General features: G+C 36.7%; 1 protein-coding gene across 2 annotated transcripts in view; it reads right to left on the bottom strand.

The window, feature by feature from the left end:
• Ccdc18 (coiled-coil domain containing 18) overlaps positions 1 to 13,622 on the bottom strand; it is a 101,173-nt gene that overhangs the window by 54,945 nt on the left and 32,606 nt on the right. For both annotated transcript variants that reach the window (XM_008826850.3, XM_029560501.1), the window contains exons 12-14: positions 12,552 to 12,712; positions 5,913 to 6,133; positions 3,721 to 3,831 (exon numbers count right to left, since the gene is read on the bottom strand). In XM_008826850.3, coding sequence (XP_008825072.1) covers positions 3,721 to 3,831; positions 5,913 to 6,133; positions 12,552 to 12,712 — 493 coding nt within the window. The remainder of the gene's footprint in view (positions 1 to 3,720; positions 3,832 to 5,912; positions 6,134 to 12,551; positions 12,713 to 13,622) is intronic.

Below are 13,622 nucleotides of genomic sequence, written 5' to 3'. Positions count from 1 at the left end.
AAAAATAGTCTCCTCGACTAGTAATAATCAGATACATTCAGATTAGAGACGCATTCACCAACATCTCTGTGTTATTAGCAAAAACAATGAGTCTTTCTGTAAGAAATAGTATATTTTAAAATGAAATGGAGATCTTTTTAAAGGTTAAAAAACTCATTCAATTTTGTCTTACAGGGCTTATACTGAGTTCAATATTGTATAACTGTATTAACTTAACTGTGAACATGGAAACTTTCACCCACTTGTGAAAGTGATGTACTCTTGCTCAAAGGTTAAATCCCATTCAATATTATGTCTTACAGGGCTTATACTGAGTTCAATATTGTGTAACTGTATTAACTGTGAACCTAGAAACTTCCACCCACTTGTGAGAGATGCACTCTTGCTCTGAAGTGTGTTACTGAATATGTTAAATCTGTAGTGAAATGCTTCTTCTAATCATGTAGTTATTAAAAATTAAAAAATAATGATAAAAAATAATAATTAGTAGATGTGGAAAACATTACCATTGAATTCTACCTGATGACTTATATCCATGCTCAGATGCCAGGGAGCTCAGAAAGTAACCAAGTATCACTAGTAATAATCAGATATATAGAGATTAGAAATGCATGTGCAAACATCTTAATGTCAATTGCATTGAAAATGAATTTTTCTGTATGAAACTGTGTATTTTAATAATGAAATGGAGATCTTTTTTAAAGGTTAAAACCTCATTTAACTTTATGTCTTATAGGGTTTATACTGAGTACAATATTGTATAACTGTAATAATTCAACTGTAAACCTAAAAATTTACAGCCAATTCTGAAAAAGATGCATCTTAGCTCAGAAAATTGTCATTGAATATGTCAATGCTGTTGTAATGAAATGCTTCTTCTAAGTATGTGGTTATTAAATAAATAATTAACAAAAAAGAATAATTTTAAATGCATCTCTAAAATTTATTCTTTAAAGCAGCTATAGTCTACAAAGCCCTTTTCACTGTATCATTTACCGAAGTCATGGACATGCAAATGCTCAAGCTCGCTTCTCCTTTTAGAATCGTATGCTCTAATTAGTTGTTAATTTCCTCAAGATTGTATTTCAGAAAATAAAATATTTTTGAACATTCAAAAAATATATATATTAGAACAATTCATCAAGACATAAAATTGCAAAAGCCAGGCAAAACAGTATGCATCTAGAACCCCAGTGCTGGTGGAGCAGAGACAAGAGGATTCTGAAGGTTCTCTGGTCATTCTAACGAAAATGGTGAGCTCCAGGTTCAATGAAAGACCCTGGCTCAAAAAAGTATGGTAAACTATCTGATATAGATACCCAGTGTTACTCTCTGGCCTTCACACATGCACACGTGGGTGTATGTGCATGCCTGCATACACACATACACCAAATACACAAAGAAGATATAACAAACTCTAAATATATATGCACCAAATTTCATAAAACAAACATTAAAAGGAATAAAAGGTGTGATAGGTCCTCATACAATAGTGGGGGGCTTCAATCCTGCATTATCACCTTTAAATAGGTAATGTCAACTAAAAATCAACAAAGAAACTTCAGAGTTAAACTACACAACAGATTAAATGGACATAACAGATCTATAGAATATTCCATCCAGTAGATATGCAATACACAGAGTATTTCAGCAGCCTAACAAACCTTCTCTAAAGGAAATCACATTCTAGGCAGAACAAGTTCTAACAAATACAGAAGAATAAAAATAATTACGTGTATGTTGTCAGATCATAGCAGAATAAATAGCCGAAGACCAACAGCATGAGCAAACGCAGAAACCACACAAACATTGGACACTGAACAATGTACTCTTGAATGACCATTGGGTCATGTAGAAATCGGGGAGGAGATTTAAGGATGCCCTAGAATCAATTGAAAGTAAGAGTATAACTTATCAAAACTTTGGGATACCACTAAAGCAATACCAAGAAGTTAGATTATGGTGTTTATAGTAAAAATTCAGAGCAATCGCAAATAAATATACTTATGATGGACCTCAAAGTCTTAAATATCAAGAACAAGCCAAACCCCAAATCAGTAGACAGCAAAAAATCATAAAAACCAAGAAAAAGATTAATGAAGTAGAGACTAAAAGAATAATACACAGAATCAATAAAAGAGTTGGTTCTTTAAAACAAACAAACAAACAACCCAAAACCAAGGGGGCTGGAGAGATGGCTCAGCAGTTAAAAGCACTGGCTGCTCTTGCAGAAGGCCCAGGTTCAGTTCTCAGCACCCACATGCTGCTAACAACTATCTGTAACTCCAGTTCCAGAGATCTGATACCCTCTTCTGACCTCCACAGCCACTGTACAACATGGGTGTACTTACATACATGTAGGCAATACACTCATATACATAAAATAATAAAAATTTAAAAATATTAAGACAGGATAGACAAATCCCTAATCAATTAAACAAAAAGACACAGCTCAAATTAATAAAATTAAAGATGAAAAGGTAATATTACAAAAGATTCCAGTAAAATCTAGAGGATCATTGAGGAAAAAACCTTCAAAACTCATATTCCAAAACACTGGAAAATCTAAAAGAAACAGATAAATGTAGATACACGACCAACCAAAGTTAAGTAACAAAGATAAAAACAATTTAGCCGGGCGTGGTGGCATAAACAGAACCATATCAAGTAATGAGATTGAAGCAGTAATAGTCTTCAAAGAAAGAAAAGCCCAGGATGGGATGAATTCACTGCTGAATTCTACCGAGCCTTTAAAGAATGGCTGATACCGGGGCTGGAGAGATGGCTCAGCGGTTAAGAGAACTGAGTGCTCTTGCAGAGGACCTGGGTTCAATTCCCAGTGCCCACATGCAGCTACAAACTGTCCTTAGCTCCAGTTCCAGGGGAATCCGAAGCCCTCTTCTGACCTCCGCGGCTTTGCAAGACATGGGTGCACTCACATACATGCAGGCAATACACTCATACACATAAAATAAAAAATATTTAAAAAAAGAATGGCTGATACCAATGCTCCTTAAAATATTCCACAAAATATAAAGGAAAGGAACCCCATGAAACTCATTCTATGCAGCCAGCACTACTCTGACACCAAAACCATGAGAACAGAACAACAACAAAAAATTACAGGCCAACCAACTTCATGAACATGGATGCAAAAAATTCTCTAAAAAGTATACTTGCAAATCAAATTCAATTACATGTCAAAAAGATCATTAGTAACAAACTGGTCTTCATTCCAGGAACTTGAGGATAGTTTAACATACACAAATCAATAAATCAAGTATGGGTGGTTGAGACGGCTCAATGCATAAGGGCACTTGCTGCCAAGCCTGATGACCTGAGTTTACACTGAAGAAGATACTGTAAGACAAAAAGACCTTTCATGCTCATGGATTGGCATAATTAATAATACAAAATGGTTATATTACTGAAAGTGATTTACAGATTCAAACTACCATATTAGCCTAATAGTTTTAAAATATAAATTTAAAAAATGAATACCCAAAAGAATTTATCAGGACTACTTTCCTACATGGCATATTTTATAAGACTGATGTGAAAACAAAATATGCCATCACTACTTACATGCTTAAAGTCACAGCATATTTAGAACAAAAGTAAATTTGCCAGATATGGGGATAGACACCTGTAGTCTAGAATGTACAGCAAAACCTTGTCTCGAAAAAAAGTATATAAAAATTTAAAAAATATAAATTTTACCATAAGCTCCTGTTCAAGTTCTGCATTTTTTGCAGCAATAGATGAATACGCAACTATTTTTTCTTCCAGCTGTTTCTCTAGAGTTAAAAGTTGAGAACATTTCTTTGTCATCTGAAAAAAAAAAATTGAAAAAATGCACAATTAGCTTTAAAAGTAATGGCTTGCATCTTAAAATCAAATACGTGCTTTTCTTTCCAAATCATAAATAACTGTAGCTAAACTCAGAAAATTTACAGTAATAGGTATTTAGAGTATATAGTGAATAATCTTTTAATTATAAGTACTTAAAAACTGGGATGGGGACACAGCTCAGTGGTAAAATGCTTTTCTAACGTGCTAGGACCTAGGGTCAATTCCCAATATTGTCAAAACCAAAAAACAGCCAGGCATGGTGGTACACACCTTCAATTCCAGCACTTGGGAGGCAAAGGCAAGTGGATCTTTGTGAGATAGAGGCCAATATGGTCTACATAGCAGTACCAGGCCAGCTGGGGCTACAGGAAGACCCAGTCTCAAAAAGACCAAAACAAAACAGCAACAACAACAACAAAGACAGAGTCTTATATATCTGAATGGCACTGTAATTCATTTTAAAAACTTCACTATTTTCATTTTATGTGTATGAGTGTATTGCCTGAATGTAAGTGCACCCGTGTAGTTCAATGTCTGTGGAGGTCAGAAGAGGGTACCGGGTCCCCTGGAACTGGAGTTAAGGACAGTTGTTAGCCGCTATGTGGGTGCTGGGAACGGAACCGGGTTCCTCGGCAAGAACATTCAGTGCTCTTAACCACTGAGCCACCTTTCTAGCCCCTGTATTTCAATTCTTAAAAGTAATTACAGACTGAAGGCTGGAGTAATGGCTCAGAGGTTAAGAACACTGGCTGTTCTTGCAGAAGACTTGGGTTTGAATCCCAGCACTCACTTGACAGCTAACAGCCATACAATTCCGGTCCGGGGAATCTGACATCCTGTTCTGTCCTCCATGAGCACTGTACCACATGGGTGCACTTGCACACATGTATGCAATACATACATACACATAAAGCAAAAAAAATTATAAGTAGTTACAGACTGAATTTGGTATAATAAAATGTTAATAGCAGTTATTTCTGGTGGTATAATAATCAATGGTTTATTTTTCCTTTCTCCCTCTCTGTATTTTTAATATGTTCAATAAATTTATGTTATATTTGAAATTTTTGAAAAGTTATCAGTATTTCACAAGTTTTTTAGTAAGTCAGTAGCTGTAATTATAAACTGTTTCCTTTTCCATCATTAACATTAAGTTCATATCCCACAAGTTCTTTTCTTAGAGTTGGCTATTGACTTCAAGATATAAAATCAATGTTTAAGGGGCTAGAGAGATGGCTCAGCGGTTAAGAACACTGGTTGTTCTTGCAGAAGACCCAGGTTCGAATCCTGTGGGCAACCCCAGTCAGCCTCCGGTATCAGAAAATGTCTAGAGGATACAGTATGGACACATCACCATGTAAATTCTCCAAGGGAGAAACTCAACCTCAAAACATTCTGAGGAAATAAATAAATAAATAAATAAATAAATAAATAAATAAATAAATAAAAATCAATGTTTAAAAAGTGTCCTTATGGACTACAGTCTTTCATTTGAAGGTTGAATGTAACACATACACATGTGGTCCTGATTCACAGTTACCTTCTGAAGCATCTTAACCCTGTCCTCAGTGAAAATAATGAGATATTTGTAAAAACATGCATCATCCCCTTTTCAGAATGTAACTCGCAACAGATTTATATATAATTGTTTAAAGAATTCAGACTTATGAGTCATACCTACTAAAACACAACTGCTAGAAAGAAACTTGGAAATCTACATGTTGACAGTTTTCTAGGTGGCTCTGATGTTTGCTAAAATTTGAGTCCTCTATTACTGACTCATTTTCTTCCAATAACATAATCCAAACTATCTACCTAAGAATGTGCACTACTATATTACCTGATATTGTATTAGTTCCACCAAATTTGAGAACTTTTAGTCACTGCATTTTTCCTACTTTTAACATAAATTAAAACATGCTTCCAAATATGATTTTAAAAGAATTTATAACCTTATATGGTACCATTTTCCAAAACTTTATAAATCTGGATTTCGATGGTTACAAAATCCCATAATACCACTTTTCTATCTCAAAATACCCAACTAAGTACAAACTTACTTCACTTTCTAGTTTGGTAGTGTTTGAAGCTTTCTCTAGCAGTTCCTCTTGGATCAGCTGAAACTGACTAGTCCTGTGAGCCATGTTAACCTTCAAGTCAGAATTCTCGGCTTCTATCTGTATGAGCTTTGCACGCAGTTCCTCTACTCCAGCAGCAAGTCTCTGCCTCTCTCTTTCATACTGCATATTCACAGTATGTTGACTTCGACCTTTCATACTTTCTGAAAATGAATACAAAAGAAAAAAATGCTCTAAATAAAATTTCAAGAATCAACTTAAATAGGTGAAAATTTTAATCATAAAGTTTAGTTTCTGATTTCAAGAATATACAAATCGGTAAGTGCAAATAGATTTAAGAACAGAAATCGAGCCAGGTGTGGTGTTGTGCCCCTTTAATTCCAGTACTCTGGAGACAGAAGCAGGTAGATCTCTGTGAGATCAAGGGCAGCCTGGTCTACATAGCAAGTTCCAGGCCAGCTGTGGCTATAGGGAGACCCTGTCTCAAAACAATAAACAAACAACAACAAAAATCATATAATCTCAATTAATGCAGAAAGGCCTCTGACAAAGTTCAACATCCTTCGAATCAAGGCCCTGAAAGAAACTAAGTATAGAGGGCACATACATCAACATAATAAAAGCTACATTCAAACAAACCTACACCCAACTTTATTCTATATGGGGAAAAACTGAGACCATTTCCTCCAAAACCTAGAACAAGACAAGGGTGCCTGCTGTCTTCAGTCTTATTCAATATAGTATTCAAAGTCTTGGAGCAATAAGACAAGAGAAAGAAGTAAAAGGGATGTAAATAGAGAAGAAATAAGTCAAATTATCTCTATATGCAGACAATATGATCCAATATTTAAAATAAAATCCCTAGGAATAAACCTGACTAAGGTGGTGAAAAACCTCTACAGTGAAAACTGTAGAAAGAACTGAAGAAAACAACATAAGACAGCTCTTCCATGCTCACAGACTGGCAGAAATAACTGTGAAAATGGCCCTAGTACTGAAACCAATCTATAGATTAAATACAATACCCATTAAAATCCCAATGACATTCTTCACAGACTAGAAGAACAATTTTAAAATTCACGTGGACACCAAATGACCCTGAATAGCCAGGACAATCAATCCTTAGTGGAAAGAGCAATGCTAAAGGGGTCCACAATACCTAATCTCAGCTTATATTACAGAGTCATAAAACCAGTATGGAACTGGCACAAAAACAGGCATGTAAACCAATGAAAAGGAGGACCCAGAAATAAGCCCACCAGTTATAGCCACCTAAGTTTGACAAAGGTGTCAAAAACATGCATTGGAAAAAAAGAATATTTAAGAAAATGTTCAGGGAAAACAGGGTCTCTAAATGTATAAAAATTAAACTAGATCCCTATCTCTCACCTGGTACAATAATCAACTCAAAAATGGAAGAAAGACCTTAATGTAAGACCTAAAAGTAAGAAATGCTTGAGGAAAACACAGATAAAATATTTCAGGATATAGGTATAAGCAAAGAACTTAGTGAAAAGGGCTCCAATAACATAGGTAATAATCTCAATTACACAAAATTAAAAAGCTTCTGCACAGTATAAGAAACAATCACTAGAGTGAAGAGACAGCCTAAAGAATTGGAAAAACAATCCTCCCCAATTATAGATTAGAAAAGGGATTAATATCTAGGGTGCTAAATAACTGTAAAAACTAAACAGCAAAAGACCAAATCATCCAATAAATGGGCTAATGAACTGAATAGAGACTGCTTAAAGAAGAAATACAAGTGACCAATAAAGATGAGAGTCCAACATCCTAAGCCATTGGAAAATGCAAACTAAAACTGTCTGGAGAGTCCATCCCACTTCAGTAGAACAGGTAACATCAAGAAAACAAATGACAATGTGCAGCCATTATGAAAATCAGAATGGAAGTATTTCTCTTTAAAAAAATACTTTTAAGGTGCTGGAGAGAAGACTCAGCAGTTAAGAGCACTGGCTCTTCTTGCAGCGGTTCTGGGTTCAACTCCCAGCACCCATAGGGTGACTAACAAGCATCCTTAACTCCAGTTCCACGGGATTCGATGCCCTCTTCTGACCTCTGCAGGCATTGCACAACATAGGTGCACTCACACACACACACACGCAGGCAATACATTCACACACATAAAATTAAAAGAATAAAAGAATAAAATATTTTTTAAATATTCTTAAGTGCCAGGGTGATGGCTCACACCTTTAATCCAAGCACTTGGGAGGCAGAAGCAAGTAAATCTCTGTGAGATTGAGGCCAGCCTAGTCTACATGGCAAGTTCTAGGATAACTGGGGCTACAAGGAGACCCCGGCACAAAAAGGCAAATTTTTTTTTTTTCATTTTATTACACGTGTGTGTGTGTGTGTGTGTGTGTGTGTGTGTGTGTGTGTGTGTCGCAGCATTCATGTGGCGGTCAGAGGACAACTTGTGGAAACTGTGCTTCTTTCCTTCTACCATGTGGGTTCAAGGTATTGAATTCAATTGGTTAGGCACAGTAGCAAGCACCTCTACCCACTGAACAATCTTGCCAGCCCTGGAGATTTTTCAATCAATTAAAATTACCATATGACCCAGTTATCCCACTCTATATCCAAGAAACTCAAAATCAACATACATGGATATTTGAATATCCATGTTTATTATTGCACAAAACAGAATTTTATTCAACAAAGAATGGAACTATGTCATTTGCTGGAAACTAGATACAAAGATCATTATGTTAAATGAAATAAGTCAAATAAGCCAAACTCAGAAAAACACTATGTGTTTTCTCTCACACGTGGAACCCAGGTTTGAAATTATAAATATGTGTGTGCACATGTATATGAGTACATGCATGAGCCTATAGTTCATGAAACTAGAAAGGGGATCCTAAGAAGGGAGAACAGTGTCTTGAGAGGAGAAAAAGAGACCAGTGCAGATGGGGTTCAGGAGGCATAGGAATGGAATTGGGACGAGGAATGATTAATGTGGCTAACAGTCATCCACAATTCCAGTTCCAGGGGACCCAATGCCCTCTTCTGGCCTCTGCGGGCACTGTATGACATGGGTACAATTTGTACACACATGCAGGCAATACATTCAAACACATAAAATAAATTTAAATAAAATATTTTAAAAGAGGCATGATGTAGGTGCTTACAGAACACACAGGTGAGAACAAGGGAAACTGTACTTTTTCTTCAAGAATTGGGTTAAGTAGTCATTTCCCAGAAATTTTGCACATATAGAACACTTCACTTCCTTACAGTCTTGTCAGTGGTTCTCTTCTCTGCCATCAAAGAATCTATGACACATTTACTGCCATCTCTAATAACTGTACTCCCTCTGCAAATCACATCATTCTCTTCCCTATTCTTAAATCAGTTGATTTTCTATCAGATAGACTGTGACAAAGATCCATTTGTTAACCCCAAAGGCTAATACTAAAAGAGTGAAATTAAGATGTATACTTAATCAAGAATCTAGATAAGAAATGAAAAAGCATACAGCTTAGTAGACAAGCATTTCTCTACCATGTGCAAGGCCCTGGATTTGATTCCAGCACCATAAACTAAAACAGCTAAAATATTTTTGATCCAGAAGAAGGCAGGAAAGATGAACTAAACAGAAAATAAACCCATTAGTAGATTAAACCCCCAAAGAAGTAGTTACACTACATGTAAATGATCTGAACATTCCAGTAAAATGTTAATTAGAAATACAAAATATCTGATTGTACATAAAAACAGTACCCAACTACACACTTTACATAAGAAACTCTCTTTAGCTATAAAGACACAGGTTCAAAGAATGGGGGGAAAATCATATCAGGCAAAAACTAATAATAAAAATATTTGAAGGGCCATATTAATTTCAAACAAAACAGCCTTAAAATAAAGAATATTACCTGGGGCTACAAGAGACACTCCATAAAAGTGTCTATTTAAGTTGTGCATGGTGGCACACACCTTTAATCCCAGCACTCTAATCCCAGCACTCAGGAGGCAGAGGCAGGCAGATCTCTGTGAGTTCAAGGCCATCCTGGTCTACATAGTGAGTTCCAGGACAGCTCCCTAGCTGTCTGTCTCAAAAAGACCAAAAAAAAAAAAAGTGTCTATTTAATGCAAGAGCAGCCAGTGTTTTTAACCGCTGAACCATCTCTCCAGCCCCCTTCTTTTCCTTTTTTTAGACTTGATCTTGTTATGAAAGGTCTCCTTTAGTCCCAGTTTTTGGGAGGCAGAGGCAGGCAGATCTCTGTGAGTTCAAGGCCATCCTGGTCTACATAGTGAGTTCCAGGACAGCTCCCTAGCTGTCTGTCTCAAAAAGACCAAAAAAAAAAAAAGTGTCTATTTAACAACAAGCAATTTAGAGTGCTTATGTAAATAGCACCTTTAAACTAGAAGACGACTGATAGAACTAAAAGAACCCATAAACCAACAATCAAATAGACTTGAAGATTTCAATACTATGCCCCAGTAATTGATAGAACAAATACATAGAAAGTCATTATGCATAAAGAAGACTTAACTATCAGCCTGATATGAATGACATTTAAAGATAGAAGGGGGAGCTGGAGAGATGGCTCAGCAGTTAAGAGCAGGCATTGTTTTTACAGAGGATCTGAATTGGTGCCAAGCACTCACATTGGGCAGCTTACAAAGTTATAATGCCAGTCTCAAGGGATTTGACCTCTTCTGGCCTCCACAGGCAACTGCAATAATGTGCACATATTCTCATATGGACATATAATTAAAAAATAAAAATAAATCTTAAAAAAGGGAAAAAATTACCAGGCATGGTAGCACGCCTTTAATCACAGCACTCAGGAGGCAGATCCCTGTGAGACTGAGTCCAGCCTGGTCTACGTAGCAAGTTGCAGACCAGCTGGTGCTAAAGGGACACCATGCCTCAAAAAGTATTAGAAAAAAAGGAATGTGAATGCTATACCGCATATGTTGAAGTCAGAGGACAATTATTAGGAGTTAGTTCTGTATTTCTACCATGTGGGTCCCAGGAATTGAACTCAGGTCATCAGGATTAAACTCTACCTCTGAGCCATTCTGGTAACTCCAAAAACTTTAAAGAAAATGTGTGTGTACATATGTGTGTCTGTGTCTCTGTCTGTGAGTGCGTGTGTGTGTGTGTGTGTGTGTGCGTGTGTAGGCAGGCATGTGTATGCATGTTTATGTGCATGTGGAGGTCAGAGAATAACTTTGGGTGTCATTCCTCAAGAACTGTCCATCTTGCTGAGACACAATCTCTCACTGGGACCAAGAGCTCCTGATTAGGCAATGATGGCTGAGCAGCCAACCCCAGGAATGTACTTGTCTCCACTTCTCAGTGCTGGGATTACAAATACACACTACCATGCCTAGCTTTTTACATGAGTGCTGGAGACTGAATTCAGGTCCTCACACTTGCAATGCAAGCACTATCCTGACTAAGCCATCTCCCCAAGCTCCTTAAAACACTTAAAAAACAAAATTAGAGCTAGATGTGGTGGCACAAGAAAAGATAACAATTTTATATTCCAGCATGTAGAAGGCCAAGGTAGGCAGATCTCTTTGAGTTCAAGGCCAGATTGGTCTACATAGCAAGTTCAAGATCAGCCAGGCCTAGAGAGTGAGACCATATAAAAAAAAAAAAATCAAACCAAAAAAATTAGAACTAGGGATATAGTTCAGTGGTAGATCACATGCTTAGCATAAATGAAGCCTTGGGTTAAATCACTACTATCAAAAAAGCAAATAATAATAAAATCATATCTCTGGCTATTACTAATGATAAAAAGATATATTTTCAATCTTTGAATATTTGGAAACAAAACATATATAGCTTACGATTCAAGAAAGAAATCACAAGATATATGATTGTTTGAACTGAATAAAAATGAAAATACAACACAAAAAATAGTGGGATGCAAAGTATTGCTTAAAGAAAAGTTTATTCCAGTAAATATTTATATTGGAAAAGAAGAGCTTTCACTTTAACAGAAGTGGATAAAGGGATGGCAGTAAGTCAGGCCCTGGATTCAATCCCAAGCACTAAAAAATAACAACAAATTAAGACTAAAAGAAAACTAAAGGACTGCAAGAGATTTTTATAAAAATGTTACATGTATTGGTTATAGTGATGGTGACAAGTATATATAAACACATTTAAAATAAACTTGTACAAATCAATTGCATATTTGAAATGGGTACATCTTATGGGATGAAATTTTATTTCAATAATTTTTATTTATTTTTAGGTGTACAAGTGTTATGCCTGTATATATGTAAGTGCACCTGTGTCCTGCAGTGACATAGGAGACGGAAGAGGGCATCTGATCCCCTGGAACTGGAGTTACAGACAGTTAGATGCCATGTGGATGCTAGGATTCAAACCAGGTCTTCTGCAAGAGCAGTCAGTGCTCTTAAGCACCGAGTCATCTCTCCAGCCCCTTCAATAATATATTTTTAATGATGCAAAGTCCAAGAATTATGCAATAATTCTTGCTGTCTCATTAAACTATAAGTATTAATAAGAGATTAAGTGCTTTTGACACTACAAATTAATAATCTGTTTCTTAAAAATATGAGAAAACTGATTATCATTTGTTAAAGTATTCTATATAATATACTCACCGGCTTGACTACCACCTAGTTTTACAGGTTCTGCTTCCAAGGTAATTACTTTGCTGCCTTCTTGGCTCTCATTAGAAGCTACAACATTCTGAGACAACTGATTCACAGTCAAATTTGCATGAAGTTTTTGAATTTCTGCCCCTTTTATTGCAAGCTTAATCCTGGCATGAAACAAAAGAAGCCAAAAGTTATTAGGAAAATTCTATTTAAAAAAGATTCTTTGTGGGGCTGGAGAGATGGCTCAGCGGTTAAGAGCACTGACTGCTTTTGCAGAGGACCCGGCTTGAATCCCAGCACCCACATGGCAGCTACGAACTGTCCTTAACTCCAGTTCTAGGGGAATCTGAAGCCCTCTTTTAACCTCTGTGGCACCGCACGACACAGGTGTACTCACATACACGCAGGCAATACACTCACACACATAAAATAAAAATAATAAATAAAATATATTTTAAAAATACTATTCAAGGCTGGAGAGATGGCTCGGCGATTAAGAACACTGGTTGTTCTTGGAGAAGACCCAGGTTTGAATCCCAGCACCTACATGGCAGCTAACAACTGTCCATAACTCCAGTCCCAGGGGATCCAACAACCTCTTCCGACCTCCGTGGGCATTGCACGACACGGGTGCACTTATCTCCATGCAGGTAATACACACATACACATAAAATAAAAATAATAAAATATTTTTAAAAGTTAAAAAAATATTATTTGTAGGCTGGGCATGGTGGTACATGCCTTTAATCCCAGCACTTGGGAGCAGAGGCAGGTGGATCTCTGTGAGATTGAGGCCAGCCTGATCTTCATAGCAAGTTTCAGGGCAGCTGTGGCTACAGGGAGACCCTGTCTCAAAAAAAAAAAAATTACTGTTTGCACCTTCAAAGGTGGTAAAAACTAGGCTGGAGAGATGGCTCAGCAGTTAACACACTCTTGCAGAGAACCCCAGTTCAATTCTCAGCACCCACATGGCAGCTAACAATCTTCTGTAACTCCAGTTCCAGGGAAATTTTCTGCCCTCTTCTGACCTCTGCAGGCATTGCACAACACAGATACACTTACATAGTAACATTC

Source organism: Nannospalax galili, unplaced genomic scaffold, assembly GCF_000622305.1.
Source record: "Nannospalax galili isolate Female #2095 unplaced genomic scaffold, S.galili_v1.0 scaffold451, whole genome shotgun sequence".
In the NCBI taxonomy this organism is placed as follows: domain Eukaryota; kingdom Metazoa; phylum Chordata; class Mammalia; order Rodentia; family Spalacidae; genus Nannospalax; species Nannospalax galili.
This window is presented reverse-complemented; position numbering and strand designations above follow the sequence as displayed.